At 44.6% G+C, this 21580-nt stretch overlaps 1 protein-coding gene across 5 annotated transcripts in view; it reads right to left on the bottom strand.

The window, feature by feature from the left end:
• The window catches only part of Lnx1 (ligand of numb-protein X 1), a 108281-nt gene that overhangs the window by 2208 nt on the left and 84493 nt on the right, over positions 1-21580 (bottom strand). For all 5 annotated transcript variants that reach the window (XM_029477992.1, XM_029477991.1, XM_021163798.2 and 2 more), the window contains 4 exons: positions 20418-20789; positions 11559-11693; positions 8602-8770; positions 6901-7126 (listed from right to left, as the gene is read on the bottom strand). In XM_029477992.1, the coding sequence (XP_029333852.1) occupies positions 6901-7126; positions 8602-8770; positions 11559-11693; positions 20418-20789 (902 nt within the window). The remainder of the gene's footprint in view (positions 1-6900; positions 7127-8601; positions 8771-11558; positions 11694-20417; positions 20790-21580) is intronic.

A 21580-nucleotide genomic window follows, 5' to 3' on the forward strand; every position in this document is an offset into this window, starting at 1 on the left:
ATATACATATATATATATATATATGAATTTCATTCTAAGTTCCTCTAGAGAATCCTAATACAATAACCTCTTCCATACTGTTCCTTTCATTTGAAATAAAACAAGCCCATTTTTTTTTTATTTTAGAGGCATTGACATACCCATACATCATGTACAAGATTTTCTTTCATTGAAATGATTTTTTAGAAACACCCATAAATTTCACTTAGTGAAAACTCATTTCTACTCTTAAGTACTTGTCTTAATTCCCACAAACCTCCTGTGAGTAGCATAGACATCCTGTCGGGCCAGGCGTGGTGGCGCACGCCTTTAATCCCAGCACTTGGGAGGCAGAGGCAGGCGGATTTCTGAGTTCCAGGCCAGCCTGGTCTACAAAGTGAGTTCCAGGACAGCCAGGGCTACACAGAGAAACCCTGTCTCAAAAACCAAAAAAAAAAAAAAAAAAAAAAAAAAAAAAAAAAAAAAAAAAAAGACATCCTGTTGGAGCTACTGTGTACGAGATGCCACACTATTCAGTTCCAGTGTATCTGACCAGAGTAGAAGCAGCACACATCCCCACCTTGGTTGACGTGTGCTTCCCCCCTCCTCCCGCCTGTTTTTGGTAGGAAAGTAATTAAATGCTTCCTGCCCAGGGGTATGATCCACTCTTCCAGTTATATAATTATAACTAGGTATATACAGCAGTCTCTGAAACTGAACACTTCTCTGTCTTGGGATCATTGGGGGGCTTTCGGGGGGGGGTGTTTGTGGGGGTTTTTTGTTTTTCAGTAAGTATTTCTGTGGGCCCTTTTTGACCAAATATTTTTTTATGTTGACCAGCTGTAAACACAACTATCTAAAATTATGAAACTAGTCGACTTAATAAATTACAAGTGTATCTATTTCCTCTACTCTTCATAGTGAAACAACTTTTAGATGTTTCAGTATGTACTGTGCTCTTGAACTTGGCGAATGTCAGTGATAGACCAAATCCTTGTCTTCCTGTAGCATGCATTCAGGAAGGGACACGTGTTCCTACCCTTTTGTTCTGTTGTAGCAGCAAAACCTAGTTATGTTAAGCTCTGCCAGCATCAGACTGGTTCGTTGGGACGGATGACCGTTTTTTCCCCTTGCATTACTTTACTTCATCACCCACTGGGAAACCCGGCAGCTGGTTCAGATGAGTGACCTTTCAGAGTAAGTGACTTTACCGTCTGGATGTGACTGTGAGCTTTGCCTCCTCTGAGCTCATTCTTTTCATCTACATCTAATTGAGAAAGATCTGACATGGTGTAAGGAATGGCAAGGGCTTTGGTCATTTTTCAGTGGGATTATGGTTAGGCTTAGGCTCACAGGGACATTTAACTCAAGTGAGCAAATTAAGAATAAGAAGCCTCGAGCTGCTTAAGAAACGAAGTTTTGGAGCTAGAATGGTTGCTCAGCCATGAAGAGTACTTAGTGTTTTTCCAGAAGACCGGGATTCAGTTCCCAGCACCCACATGATGGCTTAAAATTATCTGTAACTACAGCTCCAGGGAATCCATACACCCTTTTTTGACCTCCACAGGTATCAGGTATACATGTGGTATACATACCTACTTGTAGGCAAGACACTTACAAATTAATTTTATTTTTAATTTCCTCTCTTCTTCCTCATATGCCAATTTACTCAACAAAACATTGCAACATTGCCTAGGTTTAAGTCAGATGTTTACTAAGACAAGGGCAGCATTGCCTCTTAAAAAACAAGAAGCCAAGACAGAAGTTTAACGTTAGAACGTAAACTGTGTCTCTTAGCCAAGACAGTGTCAAGGCCATGTCTCTGACTGGATTGAATCATAACCTGTGGTGTGGAAGCAGCAGAGACCATGAATTGATTCTTCATTCTTTAGATTATTGCACTCTCTTAGCCATAGAGAATTTAATAATTTTGGATACTTAATACTTTATACTTAAAAAAGGACAATAGGTCAAATTAAGTCTAAAGTATTCTCATCATTGTTTTTATATTGGAATCACAAATCCAAAACACCACATCTGTATATTAATATACGTGTAGAAGAAAAACAATGGCCAAGTTTAGAAAACAATAGATTAGGCTTCTGTTGAGAAAAGAAAGTTGATGACATAACCAGTTTCAGTCCTTTTACAAAAGCACATCTTAACTTTGTTACCATCTGTTTGGATAGCTCAGCTTTTTGTCCTAACTTACTTGTAAACATTACCACTAATTTTAAACTGGGTAGAATGTAAAGAGCCTCTTCCTGTGGCTAACTCCTGGATTAGGGTGCCTGTGTTGATCGCTCTCTTTAGTTGATACTTAAGCAGGTAGGCAGAGAGCTCATCCAATCCAGGTGGGATATAAAAAGTCTGCTCAAATGGGGCTCTAAGGAAACGGTCTGCAGAGCATTCGGTGGTCACCTTTCATGACTTCTATGGTTCATAATAGTAGATACTTTTATCAGGATATCTTGCTCTCTAGATTCTGAAGTCAATAAAAGGCTTTTCTTAGTACAAAGGATTCATTGTTTCATCAATAGATGTCTACTCAACAGCAGTTCCAGACCTTCTGAAATGCTAGGGGGTTTTGGGGTTTTTTTTGGGGGGGGAAGGGTCTACCTATTGTTACAGTAAACATTAAAATGCATCATTTTACATATTACATATAGGCAGGCTTGGGGCAAGTAACTTTGCTCTTGAAGTGATGTGCCCATTTGGTTTTTGATGGATGGAACTTTTCAATCACATAGGGAAAGAGATAGGAGAAATGACAAGAAATTATAGACTTATGTAGCAAGCAGTAGTGAAAACTGTCTTTTCTATCCTGGTGCAAGATTCTGTTATGTGAACTTCTCCAGAACTCACTTTATAGTAGAAAACAAAAAACAAAGATATAAATCAGCTAAAGCTAAATATAGGCTTAGCAGTCTCTTGGGGGTACTTCCAACTCACTAATGCATCACGATTGAAATCATAGACTCAGGCAGGAATAGCAGGCTTAGCTTGCAGCTCAGCCATGCAGCGTGAGCATGTCATCTGACAGCTCTGAACCTTAGTCTCCTTCTGAATCACAGAGAGCATGTGAAGCTCAAAAGAGACCCTGGGCTTCCTCGGGGCTCATAAACATGAGTGGCTTCATAGCTGCCCTTACACTGCATGGCTTCGATGTACAGACACAACGGACTTAGCTCATGACCTAGGTGTCAAACTCTAGCTAGCAAAAGAAAATACTGATGCCTGTCTCCTCCCCCTTTAATATTAACAATCTCTATTAAAGTATATCAGGGGCTTCAGGGGAAGAAAGGGTTAAATTCTTAGGCAAGAAGAGAACTGAGTTAGTGCATATTTCTATCACGCTAGTCCAGATGAGAGCATGCTTTGAAGAACTTCCAGATGCGGAATGTGGGCCCTGAGAGAGAACCAAGTAAAATGTCATCAGCGTTCTCTTTTGAATGGCAGTTGATAATTGGTTTAACTGGCAGAAAGTCTAGAGCTGCTACAGGGGTCCCCCGGCATACGGTGCTACCAAAGAGCACACGACTACTAAATATGCTTTTATCTGAATCTTTATCACCTACTGTTACTCCTGGTTATTTGGTCCGCACAGGAAATGCCAGTGTGGCATACTAAGGCATTGCATCTCAGTATAGAGTGCCACGGTCTCTTGATTCTAGGCCTGTTGCTGACACATGCTTCTTCATTGGGTGGGGGAGGACTTTAGGTAACTGGCAAGACTGTATAATAGGGGAAATATCCTTTCTCATGCTTTGTTGAGTGAAAGGTGAAATGTATTTATAACTTAGACATTTCTGGGCATATATCGTAAAGGTTTAATTGTAGTCTAAATCTAACAATTCAGGTAGAATTTAATTTTGCCAAGGTGTGGTTTGGAATCTCTTACTCATCACTTCCCTCCAGTGGCTAAACATACATGTAAGATAATGCTGCTATGCTGGTAAGGGCTTTGAGCACTCAAGATGAGAGCTGTGTGTGCATGCCCACCCCCACCCCATGGGGACTGAAGCTGTACCACTGAGATGAGGCCAGGACAGAACTGGGACCTGAAAAGTACCAGAGTAGTTAGTTGTATTCAAGTGTCATCTGGCAGACTGAAGAAGGCACAGTTCCCTTTGTATATTAAATTCACTAGGAAGCCTGGAGGCAGAAATGCGGAGTCCATCATCGTAAGCAAAATTAAGAGTTAGCATGTATGAGCGAGAGCTGGCAAAGGGCAAAGAGCAACGGGAAATTCAGCAGAAAGGTCCCGGTAGCCTGCACTCACCACACTAGAAGTGGGCAGGCAGGTTTCCCCAGGTTCAGACCTGCAAAGGAGTGAGAACCCGAGCAGTTACCCACGTGAGTGAGGAAGAAGAGCCCGAGAATGAGTGGCCTGCTCTGCTGACCTCAGTTGGTTTAGGAGAACACAGAAACCCTATACCTGGAATATGGCTCTGACCCTTTCTCTTATCAGTCTTCAGGAGACAGCTTCCCAGGAGGAAGAAAAAAAAGTATCCCACTAAAAGATATTTGAACCAACAGAGTTAATAATGTTACACAAGAAAGCAGGTGGGGAGAGGTAACAAAAGAACTAAGGAAAGCCACTCACTAGAAAACTGTTACACAGATGATATGCCTTATGGAAAATGAAATTGGTAATTAATCATTTCACTATGATTTAAAATACCCATGCCGCAATTGCTCTGTGTAAAAAGCAAGAGCTCAGGGCAAAAGGGATTTCAAAGATGATGCCAGGCGTGGTCACACATGCCTGTAGTCCCGATACTTGGAAGGCAGAGACAGGAGCATTGCTGTAAGTTTGACGGCAGCCTGGGCTGCATACCAAGGCCTTGTCTCAAAAGAAGTGGAGGGTCAAGAGAGGAAAGAAGGAAAAAGAAAATCAAAGACTACACTGAGGATAGAGCATCACACAGAACACAAGCGGAAGAAGACAAGCCCTCAGGAATGCAAGTGGTCACAAAGGAGCAGCCATTTGACCGAGAGTTGGGGAGGGGGGCAGCTGAGGAGAACAAGGCAAGCAAGCAAACAGACAGAACTGAAAGAATCAAGAAAAAGTCCAAGAGAAGATGTCCAGGCACACATCCGGGGACCTCAGAGAGCTGAAAGGACTGGGCAGCTCTTCTGAACATTGGGTATAAAAGGGACAGGCCACATAATGAGGGAAGGGAATGAGATAGCTTTGTCTTCATACAGCTTGACCCTGACCATCACAGATGTCACCCCTAAAGAACAAAACGTGACGCTATGGTGTGATATCCACCTAACTGGCAACCAGCCAGAAGCAGACACAGGTGGTGCACCGACTGTCATGATGCCCCAAGTCAATTCTTGGGTTTAATTTTCAAGAAGCCTTGGAGCCTAAGAGCTCATGGGCCACTGATGTGTTTGAGTGGGTACACTGATATCTACGCTTGGGCCTCAAACTACAGCCAAGCCTGTGAGCTTTCGCTCATGGGTGGTCTATGGCCACCTTTATACTACAGCAGCAGAGTGAGCAGTGGCCAAGGCTCCATACCCTGTATGCCCAAGCTCACCAGCGTTTTGCAGAAACGATCAACCTCTGACATTGCTTTTCGCTGGACACATGCTCAGGACCTTGGTAATGCTAGGTACTTCTGAGTGGGCCAAAGGCTCAGGAAAGGAGAGCTACTTCCACTCCCTCTGCTCTGGTACCTCGGACCTGCTCGCCATGTCATTAAACACTGCAGGCAGGCAGGATAGGAAAGGCTGTTAGGATCTAGAAGCCCCTGTCATCTCGTGTCCTTTCCCCCTTTCTCAACAAGAGCAGAGAATTGCTGCCAATGCCGGGGGGCACGCAGGAGAAGCAAGGAACCACGGGCTCAATGCTCTCTGTGTCACACAAAGGAACACTGAGAGTCTAACAGGGAGCTTTCAAACAAAAGCTATAAACAGACTTGGGATCATAGTTCCAAAATTTCATTTAAAAGGAAATTTACTCACTACAACAGCCTCCTGTTTGGCTATCACAGCTATAATTGGCCTCAATGCTCAGTGTTTCATTTTCTAAGGTCTTTTAAAGGCCTAGTGATATAGAAAGTAATGTTATCAACTAGTGGAAACCCCCAAAGGGAATCCAGACCAGTTTGTATTTGAGGCTACTAAATAAATAAGAACACTCTCTACCTTCAAGAAAATGTTTTAAAACCAAATAAATATTTTGCCTCTATTATTTCGCCTGTCCTGCTGAATCTACTGCTGGTGACACCTGTATTGAACATTTAAGCTTAGCACACTCGCAGACAACAATCTAAGGGCCAGTAGATTTTGCTCTGGTCCAAGGAAGCAAACATCAAATTTATCTGTCCATTTTAACTAGTTGGTTCTTGTTCAGAGCCATTTTGTGGAGCTCTCCTGTTATACCTCAGAAAAATGGTAACCTAGTTGCTTCCTAAAGGACTTTCCAAGAAGAGTCACTGAAAAGAGATGTGAGAAGCATCCCCAGCTAGCAGACACTTAACTCTCTGAAGCCATGATGTTCTGTCAGAGCTTCTGGAAGCCTCAGAGTAGGACCACAGCCAGTCTGCAGCTCCCACTCATACCCATGCAAAGATGAAGCTTGGTGTGAGCAGATGCAACTCAGCTCATGAGTGTGGAAACACAGGCTGAAAGTCTGTCAGTCAACTGAACCCCCTGCTACATGAACCATCTGGTAACACTGAAGTGTAAACACTTCAAGAATATCTAGAAGTTTCTCTGTCTAGACTTCCACCTCTACTCTAAGATTTCTATAGGGATTTTCATTTGCCAACAGAAGACAGTTATTCCCAACAGTCCCACAGAGAAGACTGGGTCTTAGCAAGATGCTAGTGCCCATAAATTGGCCCAAGACAGTGAAAGTGGATTAAGAAATAGAATCCATTGGGGTGTTGAATTGGGACTCACTGTGGTAATTCCAGCCACATGACCCAGGATGGGGACCAGTCACCAGGCGGGGTCACGTTGTGGTTGGAGTCCAGGGCTGCTGGGCTGCAGTCTTCCTGGGCCTCCTGTTCCTTGACTTCCAAGACTTTGAGTACCACTGAGGAGGGTGTGCTCTTCAGTATGGCAACGGCCTCTGTCCGGCTGACCTCTGTGAGCTCAATCCCATTCACATTCAATAAAATGTCACCTGAGGCCAGAGAAGCAAAAGCAACCTCACTGAGTGCAAATGGGATTCTGCTCTGTGTGACAGGACAGCGGCTGACCGGGCACAGGGGCAGGGTGAGGAGAGGCGCATATCTTCAGCTCATAGAGACACGAGACTGGGTCCCCTTTAGCAGATGGTAGAGCATGTGGGAATGGCTTGTTGGGAGTCTCTAACAATGGCCTAATGACGTTCATCTGTTGCCTGACTTAAATAGCTTCCTTTACTACTTAACCAAAGACAAGCTGCAATCTCACTCTTTTAGTTTCCTAGTTTCTTGAGCACACAATGAGAGCAGTTGGCATAAGGCTCCAGTGCCCGCATAGAGCCTGCTATGCACAAACAGGGACCGAAGCGGGAGTTAGTTAGTGTCTGGCACAGGAGCCCAGGGCAGACAAAGAATGGCCCTGAACCTGAGCTTTCACAGAGGTGTACAGTTATCATTTCTAGTCAAGACATCTCTGTGTGTCGCATTAGCTAAGCACCTACTCTGTGCAAAACTGCTTCTATATGTGACATGCTACAATGTCACTTCTTGTCAGAGCTTATTCTTCACCCCGGGTGCTTGCTGAGCAGCAGGAGAATTTAAGATGGATCTCCCTGCCCTTGATGGCTTGTCTTTCAACTATCTCTCAGGTTTTTGTTGTTGTTATTTGTTTTTGTCTTGCTTCTTATATATCATCTTTTTTCACACAGAATAATTGTAGTCAGGAGGAAAATGACAAGGGGTGTCCTCAAATGCTTGCTGACTTAAGAAAAAAGAAAAAAGAAGAAAAAAAAAACCACCTTTGATTGTCTGCCTAAATCCTATATATATTATGCCACACTCAAGTGCATGTATTTGAGAAACTTTTTTCTGTCTTAAATCTGAGCCCTTCAAAAGCACAACTGTTCCTTTACCTAGGTGACCTCTTCATGTGCTTGAACAGTGTTATTGAGAACACGTACTCACAAGGTAAACTGGGTACTTTCCTTTATGTAGAGGAGCCCAGAACATGAGTGGCTAAGAGAGGTCCATTTCTCACCAATGAGCAAAGTCCCACTAGTGATATTTAACTATACCATTGAATCAAGATCTTTCAATAGATTCACCCCATTTAGCCCCACCAAATGGTACAATCCACAGAATCCATAGGGCTGTTAGATTTCGTGGAACCAAATTGTGCCGTTGTGGCACCTTGCTCATGGGTGTAGTGGCTGTCTGCTCAGCCCGGAAAGTTCAGGGACTCTAGCTTCCCTAGCAAAGCTGCCTCATGCCTACTTCCGTGCACTAAGAGGGGTGAGCCTAGACTACAGCTACACTAGTGCTCATCATGCTCAAAGGGACACAGCAGTCATGGCCAGTTCCCTCTGACATGCTCTCCTTGACTCTGGGAGAGCAATTAAGGAACTCAGCAGCGAGCTCCTAGCTCCGCCCCAGGCTCTGCCACCCCAGCGCCTTTATTCTCTTGAGTTTGTACCTGTTTTTATTCTCCCGTCTCTGCTTATGACTCCACCGGGTTCGACACTGATGACATAGATGGGCAAGTCCCATTCCCTGTGGGATGCTCCCCCTCCGACGGTCATGCCGAGAGATTCGCTGGGGTCTTTCCGGACACTTACAACCTTCTCATGACAGGTGGTTGCAGGCTGAAGGCACAGACACAAAGAACATGGCGCATGCACTCACAAGGCCTCTCTGAAAGTACGCACGTTCTCCCATTTGCATCAAGAGAGTTACAGCACCTTAAATTCCAGCATCACAAATACAGCCTCTCAAATTCCAAGGCTTGACTCTGAGAAGTTTACATTGCAGAACGGAATACTAGCAGTACAGAGGCAACAGCCTGGGGACCATGGTAGAAATCTGGATCTTATAAATTTGGACTGGATCCCTAACCTCTCAAGGAAGTCAGCCATTTCTGACAACAGTAGGCCAACTTCTCAGAACACTCACTGTACATGAATATCAGTACGTCTTTCATATTTAAAATCATATTGATTAATGGAATGTGTGGAAATTTGAGGGGCACATGCTAGAACATACATATGGAGGTCAAAGGACAACTTAAAGAAGCTGGCTCTCTGACTCCACCCTGTGGGTCCCAGGGATCAAACCCATTCTGGTAGGCTTGACAGCAAGCACCTTTACCCACTGAGCAATTTTGCCAGCCTGGCAAAAACTTTTCTAGGTTTAAATTTTTTCTTACATCATGGACCTCGGGTGATGGCTTGTTGGCTGTAGTGCTTCCTGCACAGGTCTGAGGACCACTGTTCAGATCTTGTAGCACTCTTAGAAAAGCCAACCATATAAAATGGTGGCTCATGTGTAATCCAGAGTTCAGAGATCCACGGAGAGAGATGGCTAGTTAAAACTCGACAATTAGGCAAGCTCAGCTTCAGCGCGAAGCAATCTCAGTAAATAGGATAGAGAGCAACCAAGAAAGATACCTGATGTCATGCTCTGCCTTCTACATGCACACACTCACACATGCGCATGCATTCACGTGTCTGTAAATACACATATGCACGTGCATGCAAACCATACACAGATGCAAAAATTTGGCCTATCTTATACATCTTCCCTAGTTTGGGTGCATTCCAAACAGCTGAACCAAGTAGCTGAGCACCAGGACTGCACTTGTCCTTTGTCTCTGATGGTCTTCTGCCTTCCCCACCAGTGGGAGAGAGAGCATGAGAGAGAGAGACAGACAGATGGCCTCTTTATTTAAATACATAAAGCCTCTCTGTGGTATAGGTCATTTATATGTCTAATGAATGAAAATATAACACACTCTACTTAATTCAGCTGGTTAGGTATAAGCTTCAGGTAAGATTTAACAAAAACAAAAGCAAAAACAAAAAACCTCCCATGTGGTTTGACATTAATGAATACTGTCAGATAATTTTAAAACACTAACAGTAGTTATTGGGAAGAAGGTACCAGCAAGTCCTTATCTATAAAACTCTTTAGCAGGGTATACTTGATCTATCTAGATTGCTTCCCATACATGAACATGAAACTTAAGGATTTATCTAGATGTAAGTGGCTGGAGGTTTTGAATACAGCGCTCTTGGGCTCCGGACCATAAGGCAGAGTTGTTTTCTGTGACCATTGCTTTAAAAACTCAACCTATGGCCTGATATGGAAAGAAAAATATATCCATTCATTCCATCATCTCTGTTTCCAAAACAGGCTGCATGTAAGGGCTTTTGGTTGTTTTTAAACATTGCTTTCTTTCTCTATGTGCATGGATGTTTTGCCTACTACAGGTATGTGCACCACCAAGTGTGAGCAGTGCCCTCAGACACAGAAGCAAGCATCAGATGCCCTGGAAGTAGAGTCCTAGAGAGTTGTGAGCTGCCTTGTGGGTGCTGGGTACAACTGGAGGGGGTCTTTTGCAAGAGGAACAAATGTCCTCAATCACTGAGCCCCATTCTAGCCCTGTTTGTTTTTAGTACCAAGTGCCACAATGGCCTGGGCTATCAGGGAAAGAGGCTACTGGAAGCTGTTCATCATCATGACAGAATGCAAAACCAAGGTCAAAGGACTCTTGATGTGCATTGGACGATGTGTTGCTTAGACACCATCTAAATGAAGTATAGACTGGCGTCTAATAGAAGCCACAGACAAGAAGAAACTGGGCTGAATCCCCTGGGGCCACCGAGATGGCTCAATAGGCAAAAGAGCTTGCCACCAAGCCTGCTGATCTTAGTTTAAGCCCTGGGACCAATAAGGTGGGAGGGAGGAGGGAACCAATTGCCACAAGTTATCCTCTGACCTCTACACATACACCATAGCATATGTGCGTCTATATGCACACACACCTAGACCTATAAAATAAATGAATAACTTAATGTATTTTTCTTTAATTTCTGGATTTGAATGCCGTAAGGCAAGACATCTGCTCCTGGCTTGTCTAAGGCCCTGCTCCCCTAATGTTCCATGGGCTTCAAGTATGACAAGTGTCTTCCTAGACTTCCGTACAAACACAAACATTAAAAATAGCAGGAGGTGGGGAATAGCAAGAGAATCATAATTTCCAGGCAGGTTGGGAAACAAACAAACAAAAAAACCCAGAAATCAAGCAAATTGCTTGTCACCTCTGAAAGCGGCGAATGGAAAACAGTCCTTCTGTAGAAGGATTCTTGGTAAAGAACTATGACATGCATTTGGCTTACACTAGAAAGCAGGTCTCTTAGAAGGCTTGCAAGCTGGGGTTTAACACTGCCCAACGCCTTCCTCCTCACGCCTGCTTGGATGGGAGACACCTGTCACCTTCTAAGTATGAAGACAGGACTTTGGCCTTTTAGTTTCATGAGTAGTGTTTCTTGAAACGACAAAGTCCAGAGATAGCCCTTAGACACATTAAAGTATACAGCTTTCCCAAGAAGTAGCTCCTCGCAGGAGCTGCTGACATGCCTGGCTGGGCCTCACCTTAGAAGCTGTGTTCCTCTCTCCTGGGCCTGGAGACTGCTGGCCATTGCTGATCCAGCCAGCTTCTTGAAAGATGTCTGGGCTGGACTGTCGAACCTGGCGGGACACGACGAGATGGACGCGTCTTTCACTGGCCTAGACAAGAGGACATTAAATTAGCCACGTGCACAGGGCCTTACCAAGATAGCATTTTCGTTTTGACTTTTATTTAATGGAAAGTCAAGTCCCTAAATTTCTTTTCTTATGAGGCATTTGAGACTGAGCCCAGGGCCTTTGTGGAGGCTAGGTTAGCACCACCTACCCCTGACCCTCTGGATTTTTTCTTTTTTTTAAAACTGTGGTCAAAGATGGAAGGACATATTTTTTAAAGCTTTGTCTTTAATTATGCATTATGTGTGCATGTCTATGGTATATAGCACGGGCGTGCAGGTGTCCTCACAGGCCAGCAGAGCGTACTGGTTTCCCTGAAGCTGGTGTACAGGTAGTTGTGAGTCACCAAGTGTGGCTGCTGGGAACTGAACTTGGGTCCTCTGCAAACACGGTGTACACACTTAATCACCGAGCCATCTCCGCCGTCCAGAAAACTCTAGATTTTTCTTTTTTTTTTTTTTTGGTTTTTCGAGACAGGGTTTCTCTGTGTAGCCCTGGCTGTCCTGGCACTCACTTTGTAGACCAGGCTGGCCTCGAACTCAGAAATCCGCCTGCCTCTGCCTCCCGAGTGCTGGGATTAAAGGCGTGCGCCACCACGCCCGGCTTCTAGATTTTTCATGCCAGCGCCCAGCTTGCACTTTTGGCAGAAAGGTCTGACTCAGGCAAGTCTCTGAAGAGGCACCATGAGATCTTGCTGATGTGTGTTTCATGACAAGCCCAGCTGCAGGCTGAAAGGCTTTCTGAAAGTTTTCCCTTGCTCTATTGTAAGGTGCATGGTGTGAAGAAGTCCACATCATGCAGTCATGCCAGATAGAAGGTCAGCAGTGAACAGAGAGAAGCAAGGTGAGAGGCAGGAACTCTGACACTGCAGAAATGGGGATGCTGTGACTACCACTAATTCTGATCCCTATGCACAGGGACAGGTACTTGGGCAGAAGATTCGGAATAACAAATGTATTGCTTATTGGAAAGGTTCATTCCCCATAGTAAATTACTGATTAGCTGTCTGCCATGGATCGATTTCCTGTATCTATGATTGCAAGTGTCAGAACCTGGATTCTTGTCAGTCCTCAAGCTGTCAGATCTGCAGGGAAGACAGGCCAGACCCTGGGTCTGTGGGTGTCATAGAAACAAGGTTGATTCCCCAAATGGAAATGACTAGTGGATCCTCCCACCACTTCAGTGAGAAGTGCAAAAAAGAGGCACAGCTCCATTTGGTTAGAAAGGCACCCGGGGGAAGCCAGGTTCAGACACCAGGAAGATGCGGGAATATAAGGTCTGGTAGCTCCTGAACTACCAGAGACAGACACTGATTTATGCACATGCTGCCCTTCCTGGGTATGGTTACAGGGCCACAGAGAAATCGGGTCACAACAAAGGGCCCCATACTGTGTAGGTCCATTAGCTCAAGCAAGTGGCAGCTGTCTGATGCTTGCCTTTTGCTGGCAATGGTTTGAATGTATGTGTCCCCCATGGGTGGAAATTTTAACCCCCAAGGCGATGGCATTACCAGGAGGGTTTTTTACTCCGTCCCCATGAATGGGATCCCTTACAACAGAGCGCTCAGCACATGAGGATACAAGAAGACATAAGAAAGTCATTTGGGGGGTGGAGGTGGTTCAGTGGGTGAAGGGCCTACAGCACAAGCATGGGAGACCCGAGTTCAGATCCCCAGAACCCATGTGAAGATGGGGGAGGCAGCAAGGGCCTGTGATCCTAGTGTTCTATGAGATGGGAGGCAGAGACAGGGGAATCCCCATGAGCTCTCTGGTGCATGCTTTAGCAAACAACTAGAAACTTTCAGACAAAGTGGATGGTGAGGACTGAGACTCCAGGCTGCCCTCTGCACTCCCTGAGCCTCCCGTGGCATGTGCTCGCCCACGCTCACTCACATGAATGCATGCACGAACAGATACATGCGGACACCACGCACACAGAGATGTAAACGGGGGGGGGGGGACGTTTCCAGATAGGGAATCTGCCTGCGTTTTCTCAGAACTCAAAGAAACCCATTTCTGTTGCTCACATGAATAAGTCACTCCCTTTAGAGGACTTTGTTTCTAAAGCAGTCCACAGAGACTAGGACACCACTTCTCTCACCGTCCTCTCCAGGGCACATAACTCCCTCTGCACCCCCACCCCAGGAACTTCCCCCGACTCAGGAACTAGGGCCTTAAGTACTAAGAGCTCTGCCAATGCACTTGGTTCAGCACCGAGTAGCCCAAACCTTCCTTACACTGATATCTCTATTCAAGGGTCTCTTGAAACGCAGAGTTCATCAGGTGGGTGGTTATAGCTTTTGATACACTTGTTGGGATGGAGTAAGAATGTGATAACTCTGGGCTGGAGAGCTGGCTCTGAGGTTAAGAGCACTGACTGCTCTCCCGAAGGTCCTGAGTTCAATTCCCAGCAACCACATGGTGGCTCACAACCATCCATAATGAGATCTGATGCCCTCTTCTGGTATATCTGAAGACAGCTACAGTGTATTTAAAGAAATACATCTTTAAAAAAAATGTGATAAATCTCGCAATGGATGGCTAGCTTGGGGAACTGTTCATTCCATACCCATCTAGGAAATGCTACTGAATGGCCCAATGGAGGAAGCCTGAGCTTCATGCACAGCCCTAACTTACCGAGTCAGTGCTTGCACACTCTTCCTTTGCTAGCCTATCTTGAATTCCCTGGAATCCCTTACCGCAGCTGAGGCTTGCGTTAGAACAGCACAGAGCTCAGGTAACAAACACATCAAGGAGAAGGCTAACACAGGGATAGATCTATGGCCTCACCAACAGTTCAGTTTCTGGAAGAGAGTGCTGTAATATTGTATCTCTTCCCCTGGATTGCAAGCCTCACTTACCCTAAGAGGTTATCTTCAAGAACTCTCCCAAGTAAAAACTCATGGGCAGATAAGTAGCAATAAACTTTCAGGTCAAAACCTCAATTGCTGAGCCCAGTCTGCTCTCTTATCTTTGGGGAAACTCCGGGATTGAGAAGGCTGCTGGCAGTGCTTTTGCTCTGGGCTAGAATTGTATCCTGCTTGTCTTGGACAGCAAGCCGAGCCTGCTCTGTGCAACACAGTATCAGAAACATGAACGCTGGAGAATCCCACATGGCTCAACTCGCCAGGCAAAAGTCCAAATTGCCAAGCTGTTTAATTCACGTTGTTTGAGCACACATTTCTCACTGGGCTCTCAAATGCTGGCTCAACAATGAAGCATTGGCAGGATTGACAGCCAGATAGAAAACACGGGTATCAATTTCCTTGCAAATAAGTTCTCTGCAAATAAGGCTGGATCTGTGGCTCTTACCGGCCACCTTGTTAACTGCTCACAGTAAGGCTATGCTGTGTACTTTCTCTTCATAGCCCTCGAGATATGAAGTGGGCTCATGTGTTTGTCCTGGCACTAACTCTCAGGAGCAGCTGCAGGCAGGCCTGAGAAACAGTCCCGGGCACTAGAGTCTCTCTTTCCACCGGTGTGACTGTGATATGTGAAAGGGGAGACAAGGTAGAGGCACCATGCTGCAGTGTTATTCTCTACAAACACATGAAATGGGGCAAGGGAACCAAACTGACTGCTGGGTGTCACGATTGTGCTCTGTGAGACAGACCCTTAACACAGTCTAGGTCTGCAAGAGAGGCGTATTTGAAAGGGCAGTCCCTTGACACAGGCGGAGAAGGGCTAAGGCGGAACCAACAGAGTCAGCTGTTAGGAGAGATGCTTTCTGCTCAGCCACTCATAAGACCTTTCCTGGATCATCGTCTCCTCCCCTTTAAGAAGAGGATGTAGCTCACGTAGAGAACCTAACATCTTTCTGTCTCAGTCTCCTAAGTGCTGGGATTATAAACATATGCCACCATGCCCCACTCAACGATTTCTACAAAACCAAAGAAAACAGAACAAAGATCCAAATTCATGGGGCTTGAGGCATGGATCCTTAGTGAGAGTGCCCAAAAGTCTGAATTTCACCCTCAGGAACCACATGATGGACAGAGAGAAGTGACCTCTCCTACAAATTGTCACCTGACCCTGACTGCACATTTGTGCATGTGTTTTTGCACATGCACACCAAACAAAACGAATATAATTAAAAATTGTTTCTTAACAAAATTCATCCTACGCATCTAACTCTTTAAAAATCCCCAGAAAGAAGCAGCGGCCTAGTATTAACTGATCTTCAACAGACACTTGTGGGACGGGTGTTTCTACACTGCTTGGTGATCTCATTTCTTCAACATTTAAATATCATTCTTGCTTCATCCAGCACATGCTTCCAAAGCCCTGGGCACTGTGGCGCTCTGCTTGCATCCATGCAGAAGGTCACAGATATGTAAGAGCCGCCAGACATCATCAAGCCTACTTTTTTCTCTGTGGGTCCTGCTTCAATTCAACGACAACATACTGTCATGCTGTCAATCAACTCATGTGTCCGTGCTCCCCAAAACAGGGAGCTGAACTTTCCTAAGTAGTATGTGGCAAGTTAAATAGAGCACTAGTTAAAAAGCCAGTCTTTACACTGAACTTCAGTCAATTCTAGCCATGTCTTGTAAGACAGGACCAAAACATTGCCTACCGAGACAACCATCTTTAAAGATGGCTCGATTCCATCTCGCTTTTGTCTTTTCTGGGGCAGCTATTCCTACTCTTTATCATCAGTGCTTGCAATGCGAGCACTGGTCCCACTCTAATGATGCTGAGTATGGCTGGGGTGTAGAATTGGACCAAGACAATAAATTCTAGTCTAGCCATCCTAGTGGAGTCTTCTTGCTAGATGGACTAACAGCACAGAGGGCGTCAGGATACAGTCTCATCTTGTTATTTCATGCAAAGGCTACTGTCTCTGTGTTCTACAGGGCCAAGAGGTACAGACATCTGTTTCATTATTAACAACTCATTGGAAGGTGGCAGAAAAGTTGTCAGGCCTTCACAACAGCACAGCCTGTCTCTGAAACCATACAATGGAACACAGACCCTCCTTGGCAGTACAGACATTAGAACCAACTGCTAAGCCAGAATCATGCCAAAGTCACAGCCATCCTTGTTGACTATACAGATACAACAAACCAAGTAACAAGGTCAGGAACAAAGCTCTTATCCTTGCCCTCCCCTCTTGGGAGTAAAAGAACTTCTCAGGGGAAATTATTTCCACAGAGCCAAGAACTGCAGGCTTTGGGAATATAAGTCTAGAATAAGCTAATAGTGTATGGGAAGTTGATGTATGAACTTGGTGTAATCCTAGAATTTGCCCATCTCTGAGATTTTAGTACTAAGCACTGCCTAGTATGTTAATTAAAAAAAAATCATGCCTCTCTTCTAGAGAGTAGACCCTCTTCCGTGAGTTAAACAGCATCAGAGACCCAGTCACAGAAACAGGAAATTGAGGAGCTGTGAGGAAAGGTGGTAAGAAGATCTGGGCATTCCACCAGAGCCGGAAAGGAGAATTAGACCCGACACTTGCTCTGTTTTCCTTACTAGTCTGTAGCTCCACATACAGCTTCATCATCACAGCAGCACATTACATTGTAGAAATAAGAGACTGAGCGATGAAGGAAATACGGCCATGCCGACGTCAGTGACACACTCAACATAAGAATCTGGTGCCCGGATCCCTGAAACTGCTGATCAATAGACAAAAGGACAACCACAGCACTCCCCTGCCTCAGCACCGCTTCTCTTCTGGGAGCTGGATGTTATTATTCCCAAGATTATTTCCCTTCCACAGTAAAGGAATAAGCATGCGGGGGTGGGGAAGGGTGTCTGTATGCTGCAGGAAGGGCAACGGGGTGTCCAGGCCCCTTAACACTCGGATGTAATGTACAGCTCCGCCTAAGTCATTCTCATGAAATGTTATATGGGCTTCCAAGTCCCGCTCTCTCAAGAAAATGGGGAAATTTTGAGTCCTATTTAGTAATCATCTGGGCTTTGCGAATTGAGCATAAGCAGATTTAAGTTTAGTCTATGCACACTAAATTTACTACGGGAGCCTGGTAAGGCAATTTATGTAAGCAGGGCTTGGGTTCTACATGAGCTGTGCTGATTTGTAGAAACACACACAGACCCAGCAGGTCCTATTTCACTGGTGGTTGTTATTGGCTCCCAGAGACTTGAATGTTTAAATCCCCACAAGAGTTGTGCCTCTTTCTTTCCAGGTACAAAGAGCAACTCAAGACCTGGAATGCTGACTTGAGAATCCTAACACGTTCTTTTTAAAGGTTTAACAGGCTGACTTTCAGATCTCTGATGAAACAACTGTATATTTAAACATTAGTTTATCCAAGGAACAGAAATCACATATATGGCCATGAATGCCCCCATTTACTTCCCACCCACTTCTATAAATTGATTTGATTTTTTTCAGTTTCTGGGGGGTTGAGAGAGAGAGAGAGAGAGAGAGAGAGAGAGAGAGAGAGAGAAGGAAGAGAGGAAGGAAGGAAGGAAGGAAGGAAGGAAGGAAAAGAAGAAGAGAAACGCCCATGGAAAGTTACTCAGTTTGAAATTCACAATTGCTTTCTTCACTGTCTGTATATATTTGAACTCTTAGACAAGCATAACTCACTAGAGTCTAGAATTGCACATGGATGGGAATTCCTCATGTTCTTAGAACTCCCAGGTTCTCGTGAGAATAACTGGGTGGGATGTGCCAACCCTCAGGGATACAGATGTAACATCAGAGAGTTCTGACAGGCTTGTTTTCCATGTAGTTTCTCCAGTAAGGATGCTCAAAAAGCCTGAGAAGTCAACAATGGTAAAGACTCACTCATGTGGCCCTTACTAAGGTGCCAGGTAGTCAATGGCTCCCTGCATGAGGTGTTATTTTCTTGAAGTTTTCCTTCTTAAAGGGCCTCGACTCTCCAGGTGTCTTAAACTAGGGTCAGGTCTGCCCTGGCAGCTGCTGAGGAAGCCGAGGTTAGGGGCTTCACACAGGTAAAGTTGCTCCAATTTAAAATCATTGTGGTCTCTGCTATGTAAGCAAAAAGTGTGGTGTGATGGGAGAGAAGAAGACCAAGAGGACTGTTCTCTGGGAATTCCTTTGTGAGCAAATGTGATTCTAGTGGGGGGGGGGGGGGNGGGGNGGGNGAGANANAGGCAGCNCAGCCAAGGCCCCGGGGAAATCTGAGTCCCAATCTTTGAAGGGGATTTAGTTTAATCCCTGCAGTCTGGTGTGTGTTACAGGTATCACATAAATAAAATCCACTTTTCTGAGACAGCAAGCTATTGCTTAGCGTTTTTTGTTTTGTGTGTGTGTGTGTGTGTGTGTGTGTGTGTGTGTGAGAGAGAGAGAGAGAGAGAGAGAGAGAGAGAGAGAGAGAGAGAGAATTTTACAATATCTATTTTAAAAATTTCTTTCCCAACTAGCTTGACCCTAGCCTTTCTGAGAAATAAAAAGTTTTCTTTCTGCTTATAAAGCAGATTGGCTTTGTTTTATAAGCAAAGGGATTTTTAAAGAAAGGAATTCCCACTGTTAGGCAAGATTTTATTTCATACATTTACTTTCTCAGGGAAAAACATGTTCTTCTGTTATTAATCTTCAAGAGTAAAATGCCACATGTAATCAAGATTTTTTCCAAATAACATGAGTTAAAAGTTTTTCTTTTGCCTGTTGCACAAGTTACAGTTGGCAAAGATGAGCTCCTGAATGGGAGTTACACTGGGTGACCTGCAGAGGGCGCTAACAAGTGTAACATGAAAAAATATGGACAGCCCCTTAGAGTCTAATTTTTGAAGGTAAAACAAACAAACAAACAAACAAACAAACAAACAAAAAACACCCCCCCCCAAAATCCAAAAATTAAGCTAAGTAGTTTCTTCTCGAAGGGTTTGGAGACTTTCATTTCACGTGTGGCTATTTTACCTGGTCAGTTTTTCTAGTCTAGCTCGGCCTTCTTGGCTGTACAAAATCAGAAACGGAATGTTTTTCAAGGTCTGAGAAGCAAGCAAAGCAACCACCATCACCAGTTCATCACTGTACCAGGCACTGCTTGGTACATAGAGGCTCAAGTAGTGATAACTAAGCAAAGTCAAGGAGATAAAAAGTAGAGATTACACCAGAGGGTCAAAGCTCAAAGCATGTAAAAACAAAATGTAGGTGGTGAATTCAGGTTTGATTAAAAAAAAAAATAACCCCCCAGAGCAAAATATATTGCATATATATTTACCTGTTCATAATTTGACTAATTTATTAGTTAAATATTTACATATAATAAGCATTTATTCACTGAGTGCTTAACCTTGCTGGACAATGATCTAGGTACATGTAGAATATTATTTGCCACAGTATTTTACATTCCTAATTGGCAGGTAGCCATAAAATAGAATCAAAGCAGAACCAAAGCAGACTAGAGGGAAAAGATGGGATATATATACATACATACATATATTCATATATATTCTCATATATAGCTTATATCATTATAATCATTTTATGTATGTATATATATATAATCTCCATCCCATCATTCATATATATATATATATATATATATATATGGAGAGACAGAATACATAACACCACAATACTCTCAGTAAAGATCATGACCCAAGGGGCATCATTTGTGTACACTGGGTTCTTCCTCGTTCATTGAAAACGCCAGCCCTTGGACTGACCTCCTTAGAGGGAAGGCTCTCTCAGCGTACATGGTAAGGGGACTGAGTGGTCCTGCTCATGTGGGTGTTTCTGACTGGGATCTTAGGGTGACTTCTGACCCACCTGAATCAGATGAGCTGCACTCTCTGGACTGCCGAATCGAAGGTCATGCCCGTTGATGGCCAGCACACGGTCATTCTCCTCCAGCTGGCCGTGTCGGTCAGCGACACCTCCATTTAGCACGTTGAAGATGAACACGCCGGGTTCATCCACCCGGCGCACCAGCTTTATGCCAAGCTGCTCCTCGGGGCTGCTTTTGTTGAGGATTACATGGACGCTGTCATCCAGAGGTCTGAAGTACTCCGGCGCGTGCGCATTGCTTCTGCTACGGAACTTCTGCTCCCGCAGCACCGTTAGCCGCAGCACCCGGCAGGGCTGCCGCAGGAGCCGCACGGCATAGTTATGAGGGACATTGCTGATGTCCATGCCGTTGACCTGGGGGTGGGGCCATGTGAGTAAGCCTACTGTAAGCCTTCTGAAAAGGTCCAGGCCAACAAGGGGTTGCTCCTTAGCATCACAAGAACCAAATCAAGCCATCACAAGCCCAAGCCTACAGAATCAGAGGGATATTGTCCCCTGGCCTGCTCTGCCACCTCCTTTTATCCTGTATCCAAATAGCCTAATCTTCCACAGTCATTTTCTGGCCTCTGTGACTCTACACTATCTTCCTTCACCCTAGTCCTTCCCTCAGCTTGTATATTTACAGAATCCTGACTTTCATGTTGCCTGCCAATTTAATTTTTTTTTTTTTAGTTCATAAGGAAGAAAGGATGGAAGAAAGAGATGTAAGTATATGAAAGAAAATCCCCAGACATTTCCCATGCCAAGCAGGGGTAGTACATGCCTTCAATCCCAGCACTTGGGAGGCAGAGGCAGACAGATCTCTTTGAGCTAGAGGCCAGCCAGAACGAGTTCCAGGATAGCCAAGGCTATACAGAGAAACCCCTGTCTTGAAGAAGAAAAAAACAAAAAAACAGTTACCTCCCAGTTTTACTCAAATTAGCATTCTGGAAGCACAGTGCATATGAAGCACAGGCCTGGCCACAGCTCTGCGCCCCAACATCAGATGGTAATATCCAGTGCCTTCTAGAACAAAACAAGCTGAGACTGTCTTTCCAAAACTCAACCAACGCTATCTTACTGGGTTACCCATACTGTCACTTCCAGATCTTCCATGTGTGTGGAGAGAAAAAGAGAGAGAGACAGAGAGAGAGAGAGAGAGAGAG

Source organism: Mus caroli, chromosome 5 (assembly GCF_900094665.2).
Source record: "Mus caroli chromosome 5, CAROLI_EIJ_v1.1, whole genome shotgun sequence".
NCBI classification, from domain to species: Eukaryota; Metazoa; Chordata; class Mammalia; order Rodentia; family Muridae; genus Mus; species Mus caroli.